Source organism: Myzus persicae, unplaced genomic scaffold (assembly GCF_001856785.1).
Source record: "Myzus persicae strain clone G006 unplaced genomic scaffold, MPER_G0061.0, whole genome shotgun sequence".
NCBI classification, from domain to species: Eukaryota; Metazoa; Arthropoda; class Insecta; order Hemiptera; family Aphididae; genus Myzus; species Myzus persicae.
The window spans coordinates 342572-356082 of record NW_019100769.1 but is presented as its reverse complement, the minus strand read 5'-3'; the positions used below and the strand labels follow the sequence as shown (position 1 = coordinate 356082).

The 13511-nt window shown below is 28.5% G+C and overlaps 2 protein-coding genes across 6 annotated transcripts; one reads left to right on the top strand and one right to left on the bottom strand.

The window, feature by feature from the left end:
• The first annotated feature begins 1064 nt into the window (after positions 1 to 1064).
• Positions 1065 to 13058, top strand: LOC111042857 (DNA mismatch repair protein Msh2). Of its 4 annotated transcripts, none has more exons than XM_022327562.1 (17): positions 1065 to 1348; positions 1457 to 1559; positions 2497 to 2546; positions 7503 to 7626; positions 7706 to 7839; positions 7908 to 8021; positions 8114 to 8470; positions 9614 to 9795; positions 9883 to 10080; positions 10803 to 11148; positions 11211 to 11385; positions 11451 to 11672; positions 11770 to 12002; positions 12075 to 12166; positions 12272 to 12494; positions 12580 to 12648; positions 12707 to 13058. In XM_022327562.1, the coding sequence occupies exons 2-17, from the start codon at positions 1526 to 1528 to the stop codon at positions 12827 to 12829; spliced, it is 2676 nt and encodes an 891-aa protein (XP_022183254.1). In that variant the 5' UTR covers positions 1065 to 1348; positions 1457 to 1525; the 3' UTR covers positions 12830 to 13058. The 4 variants fall into 4 exon arrangements, with proteins under 4 accessions (XP_022183254.1, XP_022183252.1, XP_022183255.1 ...); XM_022327560.1 differs by having other exon boundaries at positions 1426 to 1559; XM_022327563.1 differs by having other exon boundaries at positions 1065 to 1355.
• Positions 2855 to 12798, bottom strand: LOC111042856. 2 transcript variants are annotated; one of them, XM_022327559.1, is made up of 2 exons: positions 12688 to 12798; positions 2855 to 5993 (listed from the first exon to the last, which is right to left on the bottom strand). In XM_022327559.1, exons 1-2 carry the CDS (start codon positions 12697 to 12699, stop codon positions 2880 to 2882), a joined length of 3126 nt encoding a protein of 1041 aa, XP_022183251.1. In that variant the 5' UTR covers positions 12700 to 12798; the 3' UTR covers positions 2855 to 2879. The 2 variants fall into 2 exon arrangements, with proteins under 2 accessions (XP_022183251.1, XP_022183250.1); XM_022327558.1 differs by lacking the exon at positions 12688 to 12798 and adding an exon at positions 6087 to 6261.
• Positions 13059 to 13511: the final 453 nt, after the last annotated feature.

Here is a 13511-nt window from a genome sequence, read left to right as displayed (position 1 = left end):
TATTATATTATAGTTAAAATATTTAGTTTGTACAAATGTTATAGATATTTATATTTTTTTCACAAATTATTACTTAAAAATAAAAACAAAAAAATCAAATTAATATTTTCAATGCAAAATTACGTATTTCAGTACGTGTAGATATAGTGTATGATGTATAATATATAATATATAATGTATAATTCCTAATATATAATCTTTATATTGTAGACAATTAAGCATAAATAAATAATATTTGGCATAATTTTGATATAATTATCCAGTGACTACTTGACAATGACTAATGAAAATAGCGCACGTTCTATTTCAATAAAACAATATTAGTCATGACTGAAGACAAAAATGTTTTGTTTTGATTACGCTTTATCAGTGTGAGTGTTCTCCATAAAATATAAAGGTTTTATTTTTGATTAGTCATAATAAAGCGACTTAAGTCACTTTGAAACAGTTTTGCTTTACCTGTGTTCGGTCACCCTAAGAGGACGCCACACCCGCATGTGTTGTCTCCGTCTAACGTACAACATGGCCAAAACTGTTTTGCGTTCCACCAAATACTATATATACTATATACGATTACGATATATCGTATATTATAGTATTTGGTGCCACTCAAGCTGTGGTTCAAGCTAAGCAACCAAATGTTAACATTACAAACAAAAAAAAAACATTTGCTGTGCAGCACGGTTTTTTATTTTCTCCATATCACAAATACACGAGAAGTTCTTATTGCTTAAAAATGCATTATTTCATACTTGAATAACTTTTGTTGTATTTGTGATATCAAAATAATAAAGACTATGTTGCACAGTAAATCTTCTCCTCTTAATAGTAAGAAAAATCGGTTGCTCAGCTTGGACGACAACAGCTTGAGTACTGAGTAGTTGAGTGGTTCTATTTCGAGCAAAACAGTTTTTGCCATGTTGTACGTCTATAAGACGGAGACAACAGATTTTGTATGTGTATCGTTCTCTGCGCAAAGAGATTATACAAAACGTATTTTGTGTGATAACAAACTCGACGTCCGTCATCTATTTTGGCGCCAATTGATAATGGAATACTATCGTGTCATGGCTTGGAGCACGCTTGTAGCGCAGATATATTAATAATGTACTTATAAATCTGTCATCTGTGGGTTGTAGACATGATTAGAGATTAATATATACCTATTCACTATTCAGTAGTTCAGTTTAGTATTTAATCGTGGTTGTAGATATTCTACAGTACACACATTGTTTCCATATCTACAAAATTTACAACCGTGGTGTGGAGTGCTGTACACTGGCATTGCGGTCATCCATATTTCAACTGAGTTGGTAGTTCGATAAATTATCATTTAAAGTATTTAGAAGTGAGTTGTGAGTACTGGCTACAACTGTTTATTGAGTTCTGACCGACAAGTGACAACTTACTTGTTACTGATTATAGTTACACCTTACACCAAACACGTGCGTTTTAGATACTGTCGCATCCTACCTGTTCTGATTCATACCTGCCGCACAACCATCGTCGACCATTTGCCTACAAAATGTCCAAAAAACCGATTAATCATTTGAACCTGGGTAAGTTGATACTTCGATTTATGAGACACTTAAACTGCACCGACCAGCAGATACGCTTTGTTTGCCAGACATAACAAAATAATATATATATCAGCTGAAAAATTTTGATTTACCAGTGAAACACAACACCGAGATTGTGATGTATACCAGTGGGCATGTAAATGATGTGACAAATGCCCGTTGGTAGTGTTAGTCCAACCCTTGATTAAGAACCCAGGCTTAAAGATTTTAACTTGCTCCTGTTAAGGCTTATATTCATTAGGTATGTTTTATGAAAATTTAAAAATTGTATATCCTAGATAAGGGAAAAAAAATTTTTAAGAGATTTTCCGCATGCCTGAGTACATCTTACATGGTTTCTCAATTCTCAGACTATTATTTCATGATTATGAAATTGTTAGTATATTTTACCACTTTTCTTTTTCATTTGTGGCTACTCCACATTGAAAAACCAATTTCTCAGTGATCACCACCCCTCTCCCCCGCCAATAGCCCTAGGCATAACTTTCCTTTGCACGGCTTGTTTAAATAGCTACTACCTGACTACTTTTTATCATTATCAAGCTATATTAAGCTACATATTAAACTGTATTTCTTATGTATGTTGTTATAATATCTGAATAATATGTATGTGCACGACTGTCGGCATCAACTATACATTGTTATTTGATTTTATCCTACAAACCCAATTTTAACACACGCTAGTCTTATGAGTATCATAATAGTATACTTGTTTCTACATTTTTCAAATAATACTAATTAGACATTGACTAGGAATGTTTAATCCGTATTTAACATGTTCAAATGTAATTTGAATATGTTAATATTTATTTAGTAATTGAATAATTGTACCTATTATTTTATTAAATGTATATTATCCATGCTTCTATCACACTATCTTATGTTTAATGTTTATATATTCTTTATTTTCTTTCAGATCCAGAACAGCAAAAGACATTTGTTCGGTTTCATAAATCACTACCTGATGTAAGATGACATTTTTAAATTATGAGTATCCATTTGTTCTAGTTTATAATATTTGTATTAATTAAAGAAAAGAAAATTATATATTTTAATGAAAAAAAAATAATAAACAATTTTAGTATAGGTACTAATAATATTTTTATAAATGTATACATCTCAATACAATAAATTACTAAAATAAATACATTTGACAAATTTTTAAATACATCTTAAATATTTACATATTGTAGAATAATTTTACATTTAGTAAAACAAAAAACAACAAAACAACTTAAAATAAATTTGTATAACTTTTAAGATATTATTAGGTATATTTTAAACAAAAAGGAATAATGTTTAACACGGGTTTCCAGTTATACTTGAAAAGCCTACTTTATCATTAATATTAGATGCTAACTGTTGGGCTTTGTTCTTTGCATTTTCAATGGTACCTTTAAACTTATCTCCAATTTTTCTCCAAACTGAAGATGGTGTAGATGGATTTTCTAAGAAATGATCATTATTTGAAGTCTGATTTTCAATTGTATCTTGTTGTACGACTAATTTTGAATCTGTTTTTAATGATTTAGAAAAGGCTATTTCAGATTCTGGTTCTATATATTGTGTGTTTTCATTTATGGTTTTTGAAAAGTGGGACTCTTGTTGACTTGTTTGCACAGGCATGCTTTTTACATTATGGTTAGTTGAATAAGCTGTTTGAACATTGCCTTTGTTTATGTTCACTGTGCTTTTTGCACCAAGAATTTCATGCTCCAATTGACCTAATTTATCAAAGACACTATTGTATTTAGAATTAATAGGTTCATTATTACCTGTTGATAATTGTCCAGTTTGTGACGACAATTTTGATGATTGAAAGTCTATATTCCCATATTGTTTTTGGTATGTTGGTTTGTGTCCTTCAAAATCACTTGTATAGTCAATAGTTTGTTGTCCTTTAAATGCTGGATTTTTCATTGAGTGATCATGATGCGTTTGGTAATTATTAGAATGCACATTTCCTTGATAACCATCAACGTCAGTTTGTAACTGATCTGCACTACTTAAATTAATATTTTTTTCTATTGTGCTTTGACTTTCAAACACTCCTATACTTTGCTGACCAACATATTTATTACTATTCATATTTTGTTGACCAGGTGCTCTTATATATTCTGTGGGTTGTTCTCTAAGTACTCCTAAATCCAATAATTGTGATGTTCCACCATAATTTGATTTGAAAAACTCTGATCCTTGAATTTGTTGTCCTGAAATCGGTTGCGAGAAAATTTGTTGACCTGTCCCATATTGTTGACTTGATTTGTCATTTACATTAAAGTTCACTGTCTGTTGTCCTACCAAATCTTGTTTATTTTGATAAGATGATTCAATTTTCTCAAATTGTTGACCAATTGGTTTATTTGGTGCATATAAATTGCTAATGTCTACAGACTGTTGTCCTATTTGAGATGGATTTGAATATCCGTGTAAGTCTACTGATTGTTGACCTACTTCTTCTTGTGTTTGTGTAGAAAATGACTCAATTTTTTCAAATTTTTGACCAATCGGTTTTTTTTTCGGAGCATATTGATTGCTAATGACTACAGACTGTTGTCCTATTTGAGATGGATTTGAATATCCGTGTAAGTCTACTGATTGTTGACCTACTTCTTCTTGTGTTTGTGTAGAAAATGACTCAATTTTTTCAAATTTTTGACCAATCGGTTTTTTTGGTGCATATTGATTGCTAATGTCTACAGACTGTTGTCCTATTTGAGATGGATTTGAATATCCGTGTAAGTCTACAGATTGTTGACCAACTTCTTCCTGTGTTTGTGTTGAAAATGACTCAATTTTTTCAAATTTTTGACCAATCGGTTTTTTTGGTGCATATTGATTGCTAATGTCTACAGACTGTTGTCCTATTTGAGATGGATTTGAATATCCGTGTAAGTCTACAGATTGTTGACCAACTTCTTCCTGTGTTTGTGTTGAAAATGACTCAATTTTTTCAAATTTTTGACCAATCGGTTTTTTTGGTGCATATTGATTGCTAATGTCTACAGACTGTTGTCCTATTTGAGATGGATTTGAATATCCGTGTAAGTCTACAGATTGTTGACCAACTTCTTCCTGTGTTTGTGTTGAAAATGACTCAATTTTTTCAAATTTTTGACCAATCGGTTTTTTTGGTGCATATTGATTGCTAATGTCTACAGACTGTTGTCCTATTTGAGATGGATTTGAATGTCCGTGTAAGTTTACTGATTTTTGACCTACTTCTTCCTGTGTTTGTGTTGAAAATGACTCAATTTTTTCAAACTTTTGACCAATTGGTTGTTTTTGTGTGGAAATATGATCCATATTAACTGGTACTTGACCAACTGGTGAAAAATTTGAGTTAAGTGCTTGTTGTTTGAATCCTTGATTTGTGAAAGAAGTACTGCACCTTTCATCACAGTTAGTTTCATCTTTTGTGTTTGAACCAAATGAGTTGCCATTAAGCGGAATAGCAGTTTCTGATTGTTTTTTATTATTAAATACTTGAGAACTAATTGGGCTGATTGGATTTGATGTATATTTTTGGTTGTTAAAAAATGTGTTGTAACCATTGAATTTTTCTGTGTCCCCTTGTGTAAATTTTTGTGGCAAATAAGTATTTTTCTCAGTATTAGTATCTTTAATTAATGTTGGATGAGCACTAATTACACTAGATGATGAATATTCTTTTTTGAAACTTTTTGAATACCCATTTGGAAATTGTTTAGTTTCTTCGAATTCTGTTGCATGACCATTTTGACCATCAGTGTTGGTAACAATTTCTTTTTTTACTTGAGTAACAATGTTGCCATTCTGGTCTCTAAACGTTGATGTAACTCCAGGTGTATTTGTCAAACTTTGATCTACTGTAGATTTAAAATTTGATTTAATTCCCATGTTTCCTACATTAGCAGGTATTGATTGTCCTTGATAACTTTGGGAAGATTGCCCGTATGAACTCGACTCTCCATTCAATATTTGTTCACTATTGTAATATTTTTCTGTGTTGAATGGTTTTTGAACAAATGTAGGTTGAGATCCTATCACGCTAGATGACGAATATTCTTTTTTGAAACTTTTTGAATATCCATTTGGATTTTGTTTACTCTCTTGGATTTCAAATGCATGAGAGCTTTGGCCGTTTTCCTTATTATAAGTTTCTTTTTTTACCTGAGTCACAAGATTTCCATTTTGATCTCTGTATGTTGTGGTAATACCTGGAGTATTTTTTAAGCTTTGGTCAACTGTTGAACCTGACTGTAAATTGAATTTAGTTTCCATATTTCCAAAATCTGAGTTAATAGGAAACAGAGATTCGTGGTGTGAAGAATCGCTCTGTTGATAATCAGATGAAGTTGTTTTTAATCCATTTAATATTGGGCTGGCATTTGTTGACAATCCAAGACATAACAGCAAATACAATTTGCAAACCTGAAATGTTAATTTTTAATTATTTTTAAGTAAACATTAAATTAAACTGTATGTATAATATTTTATTAAATGCTAAATTAAATGTATTCTTACTTTAAATGTTGTTTGCATTTTTTAATTTAAGTTATTTGTACTAATAAACTTAAATTAATTGTTGTTATATTAAATACCATTCACATAAACTTGATTGCACAAAGTTAAACCTATTGAATGATTTAAGTTAAAGAATCATCTTGAATTTATAGAATACACTGGCGTGTTTATTTGTTAAAGACTAAAAACCCAATAAATAATAATCATGAATTACGAGGAAATGGAAAATAGTTTGTATTGTTTGGACCTTGAACTGTTATAGATAACCTTAACCCCAAAGTTGTCTGAGAACTATATTTTGTACATAGTCCATTCAATTATAAGTAACAATAATACATTTAATTCCAATATTTTCGTATTGTTACCGACATACGGTTACTTATTTTATAATTACATTCATAGGCTTAATTTTGGTCACATTTTATGGCAGTAACTTTCCATTTTTACTAATAAAACTTATATTTCAACTGACAAAAAAAATTTATATTAATTTGGAGTTTATTGGAAATATATTTACTAAATATTGGTAAAATATAGACTGTTTGTAAACCATACATTTTAACTAAAACAATTAGTACCCACGTAAATGGATCACTGCATGTAATAAAACAAATACTATAGTTTTTAAAATCTACCTATTCATTATTTGTTTAAGAAACTTAAAATTCTAAAAACCATTATAGCAATCTTGGCTGTATTCACAGTTGTTTTTAGTATAATAATAATAATACATTATACCCTGGGTTAATATTTGAAAAGTCAATTTATATGAATTGACATTTAAAAAAAAAATATATATTTCCCTATTTTTTCTGCTTGTTTTTAGAGAATTCTGAACTACAGATTATTAATTTAATTTACTTTTTATTATTTAATTTTTTAATTACATGTTCTATTGGATAAATATAATCAAAAGTTATGCCTACTTAGAGCTTGTAACGTAAAAAAATTATAATCATTGAATTTTAATTGTATTGTGATAAATGTATTAATAATTTTAAATATCCGTCATTTATGATAATTAATGTAAATTTTACACCTTTTGACAAACATTCAATTTAAATATCTGTTTCATACTTTTATTAAAATGTTAAAATATTATCAGTAGATAATTTGAGTATTTAAATTTATTAATATAGTATAATGTTGTATACAAATAAATAGATACTTTAATTTAAAAATAAAATAAATATTTTAGTAGTGACCTAGTGACTTTGACTAATATAATTATGTCCTTGTATTAAATAATTGCTCTTATGTTTTATAACATTTTATCTCTATGAAATGAGTATGTTTAGCCTTTAAATTAAAATGTAAAATCCCAGGTTTCAGTTAAAAGATAATGGTATACAATTAACACATTTTAATCTGTGATGGTATTACCTTGAACTCATGTCTTGGGGTTTTTCATTTTAGAAACCTTTAACTACTATTCGTTTTTTCAATCGGCAAGATTATTATACTGTCCATGGTCAAGATGCTACTTTTGCTGCCAAAGACTTTTACAAAACAAATCATTCGTTAAAAATTATTGGGTCAGGTAATGCTCCTAGTAATTATTTCGTTTTAATCAAGTATTAATAAATCTTAAATAAAAAAAATTGATTTTATTAATTTAGATGATGATACACTGGAATCATTAATATTCAACAAAGCCAATTTTGAAGCATATATAAGACAACTGTTGTTGGTCAGTCATTACAGAGTGGAAATTTTTGTCAATAAAGGTGGAAAATGGGCTCTAGATTACAAAGTATGATAATTTTTGACGATTTTACTCCATAATATCTTAACATTTTTTAACGCAATTTAATATTTTAGGGTTCACCTGGTAATTTATCTCAGTTTGAAGAACTACTGTTTGGAAATGTAGAACAAATTGAAGCAAATATTGTTATTGCATTAAAGCTAAGTCCAGACTTCAGAAATAACAAGGTTTAACTAATTCTATGCACAAACAACTTGATACTATATAATATTTCCAATAAAAACAGATAAATTATTTACCTTTATTTTGAATGTTTAAGATAATTGGATTAGGAGCAGTAGATACGGTGGAAAATAAATTCCAACTAAGTGAATTTACTGATGATGAATATTTTTCTCACACCGAATCAATTGTAATTAAAATTTCGCCAAAAGAATGTATTCTTATGACTGATGGTAGCAATCCTGATGTGGAACAATTGAAAAAAGTAGTAGAACGCTGTGGAGTGCTTGTAACAATGAAGAAAAAGTCTGATTTTGGCACGGATACATTGATACAAGATTTAAACAAGCTTATTATGTTTGAAGAAGGACAGCAACCAAATGCCCACACTTTACCTCAATTACAACTTGAAATTGCTTCTGCTGCAATAGCAGCAGTAATAAAATATCTAGAAGTATGTTATATACTTATATTATTTATGTATCCAATTAACGTAAGACACTCATAATAATTCAAACAACATTTTTCTTTCACATAATTATAATTTATTTCAAAATAATGAATGAAAAAATTATATTTTTCAATTGTTTTTGTCTTTTAAATGACTACCTACATTTTTAATTTTATATTCTAAAGCAGAATATTATTTGCAGTATTTTGTTTTATAAAAATCATATTTCGTACAAGTAGTAAATTAGTTATAACTAGGATTCGGGACTTACAGCATTTTCTTATTGTTATGGTTTGAGTGTTTGACATAAAATGTAGCAGAGGGCCTTGGAAGTATATGTTATGTTACAACACGTTCAACTATGAAATCTGAAAGCTTTATTTTTTGCTTTTTTTCAAAGATTTTTAAAAAAAAAATGCTTATTTCCAGTTTTTCTGATTATTTTTGTTTTTTTGCATATCGCTGCTTTATTATGATCTATGATGCTGTGTGACACTGACAAAAACCTAAACATTTTAGTTAATTTCTGTTCTTTTTAATGGCAAACCTATAAGGCTATAACTAAAAATAATCATTCTCCGTTGTATGATATTTCCTAGTAATAAACCCTAAAACTTGTATTTACTCGCTTACTCACTAATTGGCCAAATTAATCAATTTTATTTTCGGTTATTAGAAATTTGATTTTTGTTGAAGATGAATTTTTTTTAAGTTTTGAAGTAAAAAAATTGAACAAAAATATAAAAAAAACTGTGTTACTTGTTATTGTCTTGCTTTTTTTATGATTACTTCAATATTTCTAAGAGCTTATTTAAGTTTTTATAATAAAGTATTGAAGCAATTTTTTTAGCACTCTTTTTCATGATTATATGTGTTATAAGTCCCAAATCCTGGTTATAAATTTTTCTTATTTAAGCTAAAATGTGATATGCGGAGTGGACAGACATTTTGCAAGGTATATCCCTCTATTAAACTTAAAATACTTGTCCAAAATTTGATTTTTATATATTACACTACTCCAAAAAATACTATGCTTTGGAAGAAGGAATTTTTGATATAATGGTTGTCTTATATTAAGTTTATAACCCAGGATACATACATTGTCTAAAAATTTATTTTATTATGTATTAAAATTGTAAATTACAGTTGTCATCTGATTCGGATAACTTAAATCAATACAGTGTCGATAATTTGGGATATGACAAATTTATTCATTTAGATAGTGCCGGTGTTCAAGCACTTAACCTATTTTCCAATTCCGGTACTATGAACAAAAATGATTCTATTCTTGGAATTTTTAATAAATGTCGATCACCACATGGGCAAAGGTTAGTTGTATTTATTTTGCACAAATGAAACATTAAACCATACTTACTCAGAAAACAAATTTTAAATTTAAATAATCCAATATTTAGATTGTTAACTCAATGGATCAGACAACCATTGAGGGATTTGAATAAAATTAATGAACGTTTGGATATTGTTGAAACCCTTGTTACGGATACAGATATTCGACAACAACTACACGATCAACATTTGCGTACAATACCTGACCTCCAAGCTCTTATGCGCAAGATTCAAAGAAAAAAAGCTAACCTACAAGACTGTTATAGGTATTAAAAATATTTTTTAATGAAATAAAATTAATAATTATTACTAAAAGGAGGGTGTTTAGGCATTTGCATATTTTTTCCTTTAATAATAAAAGTAGCAGAGTAGAACATAATTTTAAATCAACAATAAGAAAAGAAAATATTTATTTTGTAACCTTAAGAATACAAAGGTAAAATATTCATATTGCATACTATGTTTGAACATTTCAAACTTTTTTTTTCAATTCATATTTTTAAAATTTTAGTCTATGTTTTTAAATGTTATTACATATTTTAATTTTTAGCAAATTTTGATATTTTATGGACATATAATGTCGTTTTAAATCAACAATAAGAAAAGAAAATATTTATTTTGTGCAATTTATGATTAATTAGATTTTAATTCAAATATTTTTTATTGGGTCAAAAAGCGTGACAATTTAATACAAGGTTCCTGAAATATTGTTTCAATATTAGTTGAAAAATATAAAAAATATTTTAGCACGACTTTTTTTCGTTAACATTTAAGTTCAAATTTTTTATTTCTAATTTATCACGAATATTGATATTTTATAAGCATATTGTTACATTTTATGGGGCATATTACAAAGCGTATTTTGACCTTTTATAGAGCATATATTCAACTCTTATAACGCATAAAAGTCCGCTCTTTAATTATTGCATTTGTTACTTCATAATTTGTATAATATTACTATATTTGTATTACATGCTGTATGATTTAGGATATATCAAGCAATACAAAAGCTTCCTGACCTTATACAAACACTGAACAATTCAGATAATAAGACTCTGAATTGTGTAATTACAACTCCGTTAAAAGAACTTGTTAACGACATGAATAAATATCAGGAATTGATTGAAGAGACAATAGACTTAAAACTAGTTGAACGAGGCGAGTTTCTTATACAATCTGGATTTGATGACGAATTACAAGAAATGAGAAACCAAATGGATGACTATGAATCAAAAATGAAATCAAATTTGACCAAAACTAGTGGGGCCTTGGGAATTTCTGTGAAATTGGATTCAAATTCACAATATGGATTTTTCTTTAAAGTGTCGTTAAAAGTAATGCACTGTTTATGTGTGTATTGATATTTAAGTATAATTTTCAATTGTGTATGTTATAGGATGCTAAGACTGTCTCAAATAATAAATCATACGAAGTTTTAGATACCACTAAAGGTGGAGGTATGCGTTTTCGATCATCTAAACTAACTGAACTTAACACAGATTATCAAAGTGTACATAAAAAGTATTTGGAACATCAAAAGTCAATTGTAGTGGAAGTCATCCAAACAGCTAGTATGAAAAACTTAAAATTTTAAAAACATTCCCCAACTACTCATTTAATCATTGACAATGTGTAGGTAGTTACAGTGCAACCATACTAAACCTAAGTCGAACCCTAGCGCAATTAGACGTTTTAACAAGCTTTTCTATGCTGGCTGCCAGTTCTTTGCGTCCATATGTAAGACCGAATTTACATCCCCAAGGTACTGGTTTGTTAGACTTGAAACAAGTGAGGCATCCTTGTGTTGAGGTACAAGATTCGGTATCTTACATACCTAATGATGCCTACTTTAAACAAGGTTAGTTAAGTACAATGCAGATATTGTATAATGTATTAATTTTATTATTTAGTAGAATTTAATTTATGTATGATATATTTTATAATTACAATTTTAGGAGAATGCACATTTAATGTAATAACTGGTCCTAACATGGGTGGCAAAAGTACTTACATCAGAAGTGTTGCTGTGGCCGTTTTTATGGCACATATGGGAAGTTTTGTCCCATGTGACTCCGCTGAAATCAGCGTGGTTGATGCTATTTTAGCTCGAGTTGGAGCAAATGATTCTCAGATTAAAGGATTATCTACATTCATGGTTGAAATGATAGAGACTGTATCCATACTCAAAGTGCGTAATATAAATTAAAATATAAATCTTAAAACATCAATAACATAAATTTGCTTTATGTATTTAATTTAGAGAGCTACTTCAGAATCGTTAGTGATAATTGATGAATTAGGTAGAGGTACATCGACTTATGAGGGTTGTGGAATCGCCTGTGCTATTGCAGAGTAAGGAAGACCGTTTTTTTTTTTAAATAAAATTAATGGCATAAGTTAATAAAAATTGATAACAATTTAAAACTGAAGCTAAGTAAATTATTTTATATTCTATAGACGTTTGGCTGCTGAAACTAAAGCATTTACTTTATTTGCGACTCATTTCCACGAGTTGACTAAACTCCACGAGACTATACCAACAATCGCCAATAAACACGTCTCGGCCGTTACTACAGATGATAGTCTAACGCTTTTGTACCAAGTACAACCAGGATCGTGTGATAAAAGCTTTGGTATTCATGTTGCTGCTATGGCAAAATTTCCAAAAAACGTTATTCAAGTATCTACTCAAATTTCATTTTAATCAACATTTTTGAATTTTCATGTAATAAAATAGTAACTTTTTATTGTCATAAACCCATTAGGACGCTGTGAAGAAACTTGCTCTGTTAGAGAGTTTTCAAAATAATCAAATAATGGAAGACAATCAAAAAGTAGTTAAAAATGATATTTATATTAAAATAAGTACTCACGAATTTTATCATTTTTCAGGAAATCAACGAAGCTGATAAAGAAAAATTTCTAAAGGAATGCAAACGCTGTGCACAAGAGTGTACTTCATCAGACGATGAGTTGTTTAATCGCATAAAAAAACTGAGAACTGAGTTCCTATAACATTAGTATTAAATTTGCAATCTCAACCATTTTATATTTTTTCTATACAATCATCTATTTGTTCATTAATTAATAATTATAATGTTTTCATAATTAATTTTGGTACAGATAATATTAATGTTTTGAATGTAATAAAACATAGACATTCATTTTATTTATTTTGTGCTTATCACTTAAACTAAATCATACTACTTATCTTTTTATACTAAATTATAATACATGCACTTAATTATTTTTATTACTAGTTTATGAATACATAAACAATTATTAGAACAAAACTTGCAATTTATTATTTTTACATGATGTTAATATATTTAAAACAGATTATCATTTATCTATTATTTTAGTGATATTTAAACAGTTAAATTCTATATGTATTTGGAGGTCATTATTTCAACTATATGAATATACGGTATTAATTTTCTTAGTCGTACAACATCAATAATGAGTCGAAACAAAATATAAATAGTAATTTTTGTTTTGAAAGCAATTCCTTCAAAGTTATTTTTTTAATTATACATGCACTCCGTCCTCTACTCAAATGAACTTTAACTTATTGTTGAAATACAAATCCCCATAATATATGTTCTCAGAATTATATAAACTTATAATTCTCACTCAAGAATAGATGAGTGTATAATGTGTACATTTCTAGAAAATCATTGTGACAATTTAAATTTTC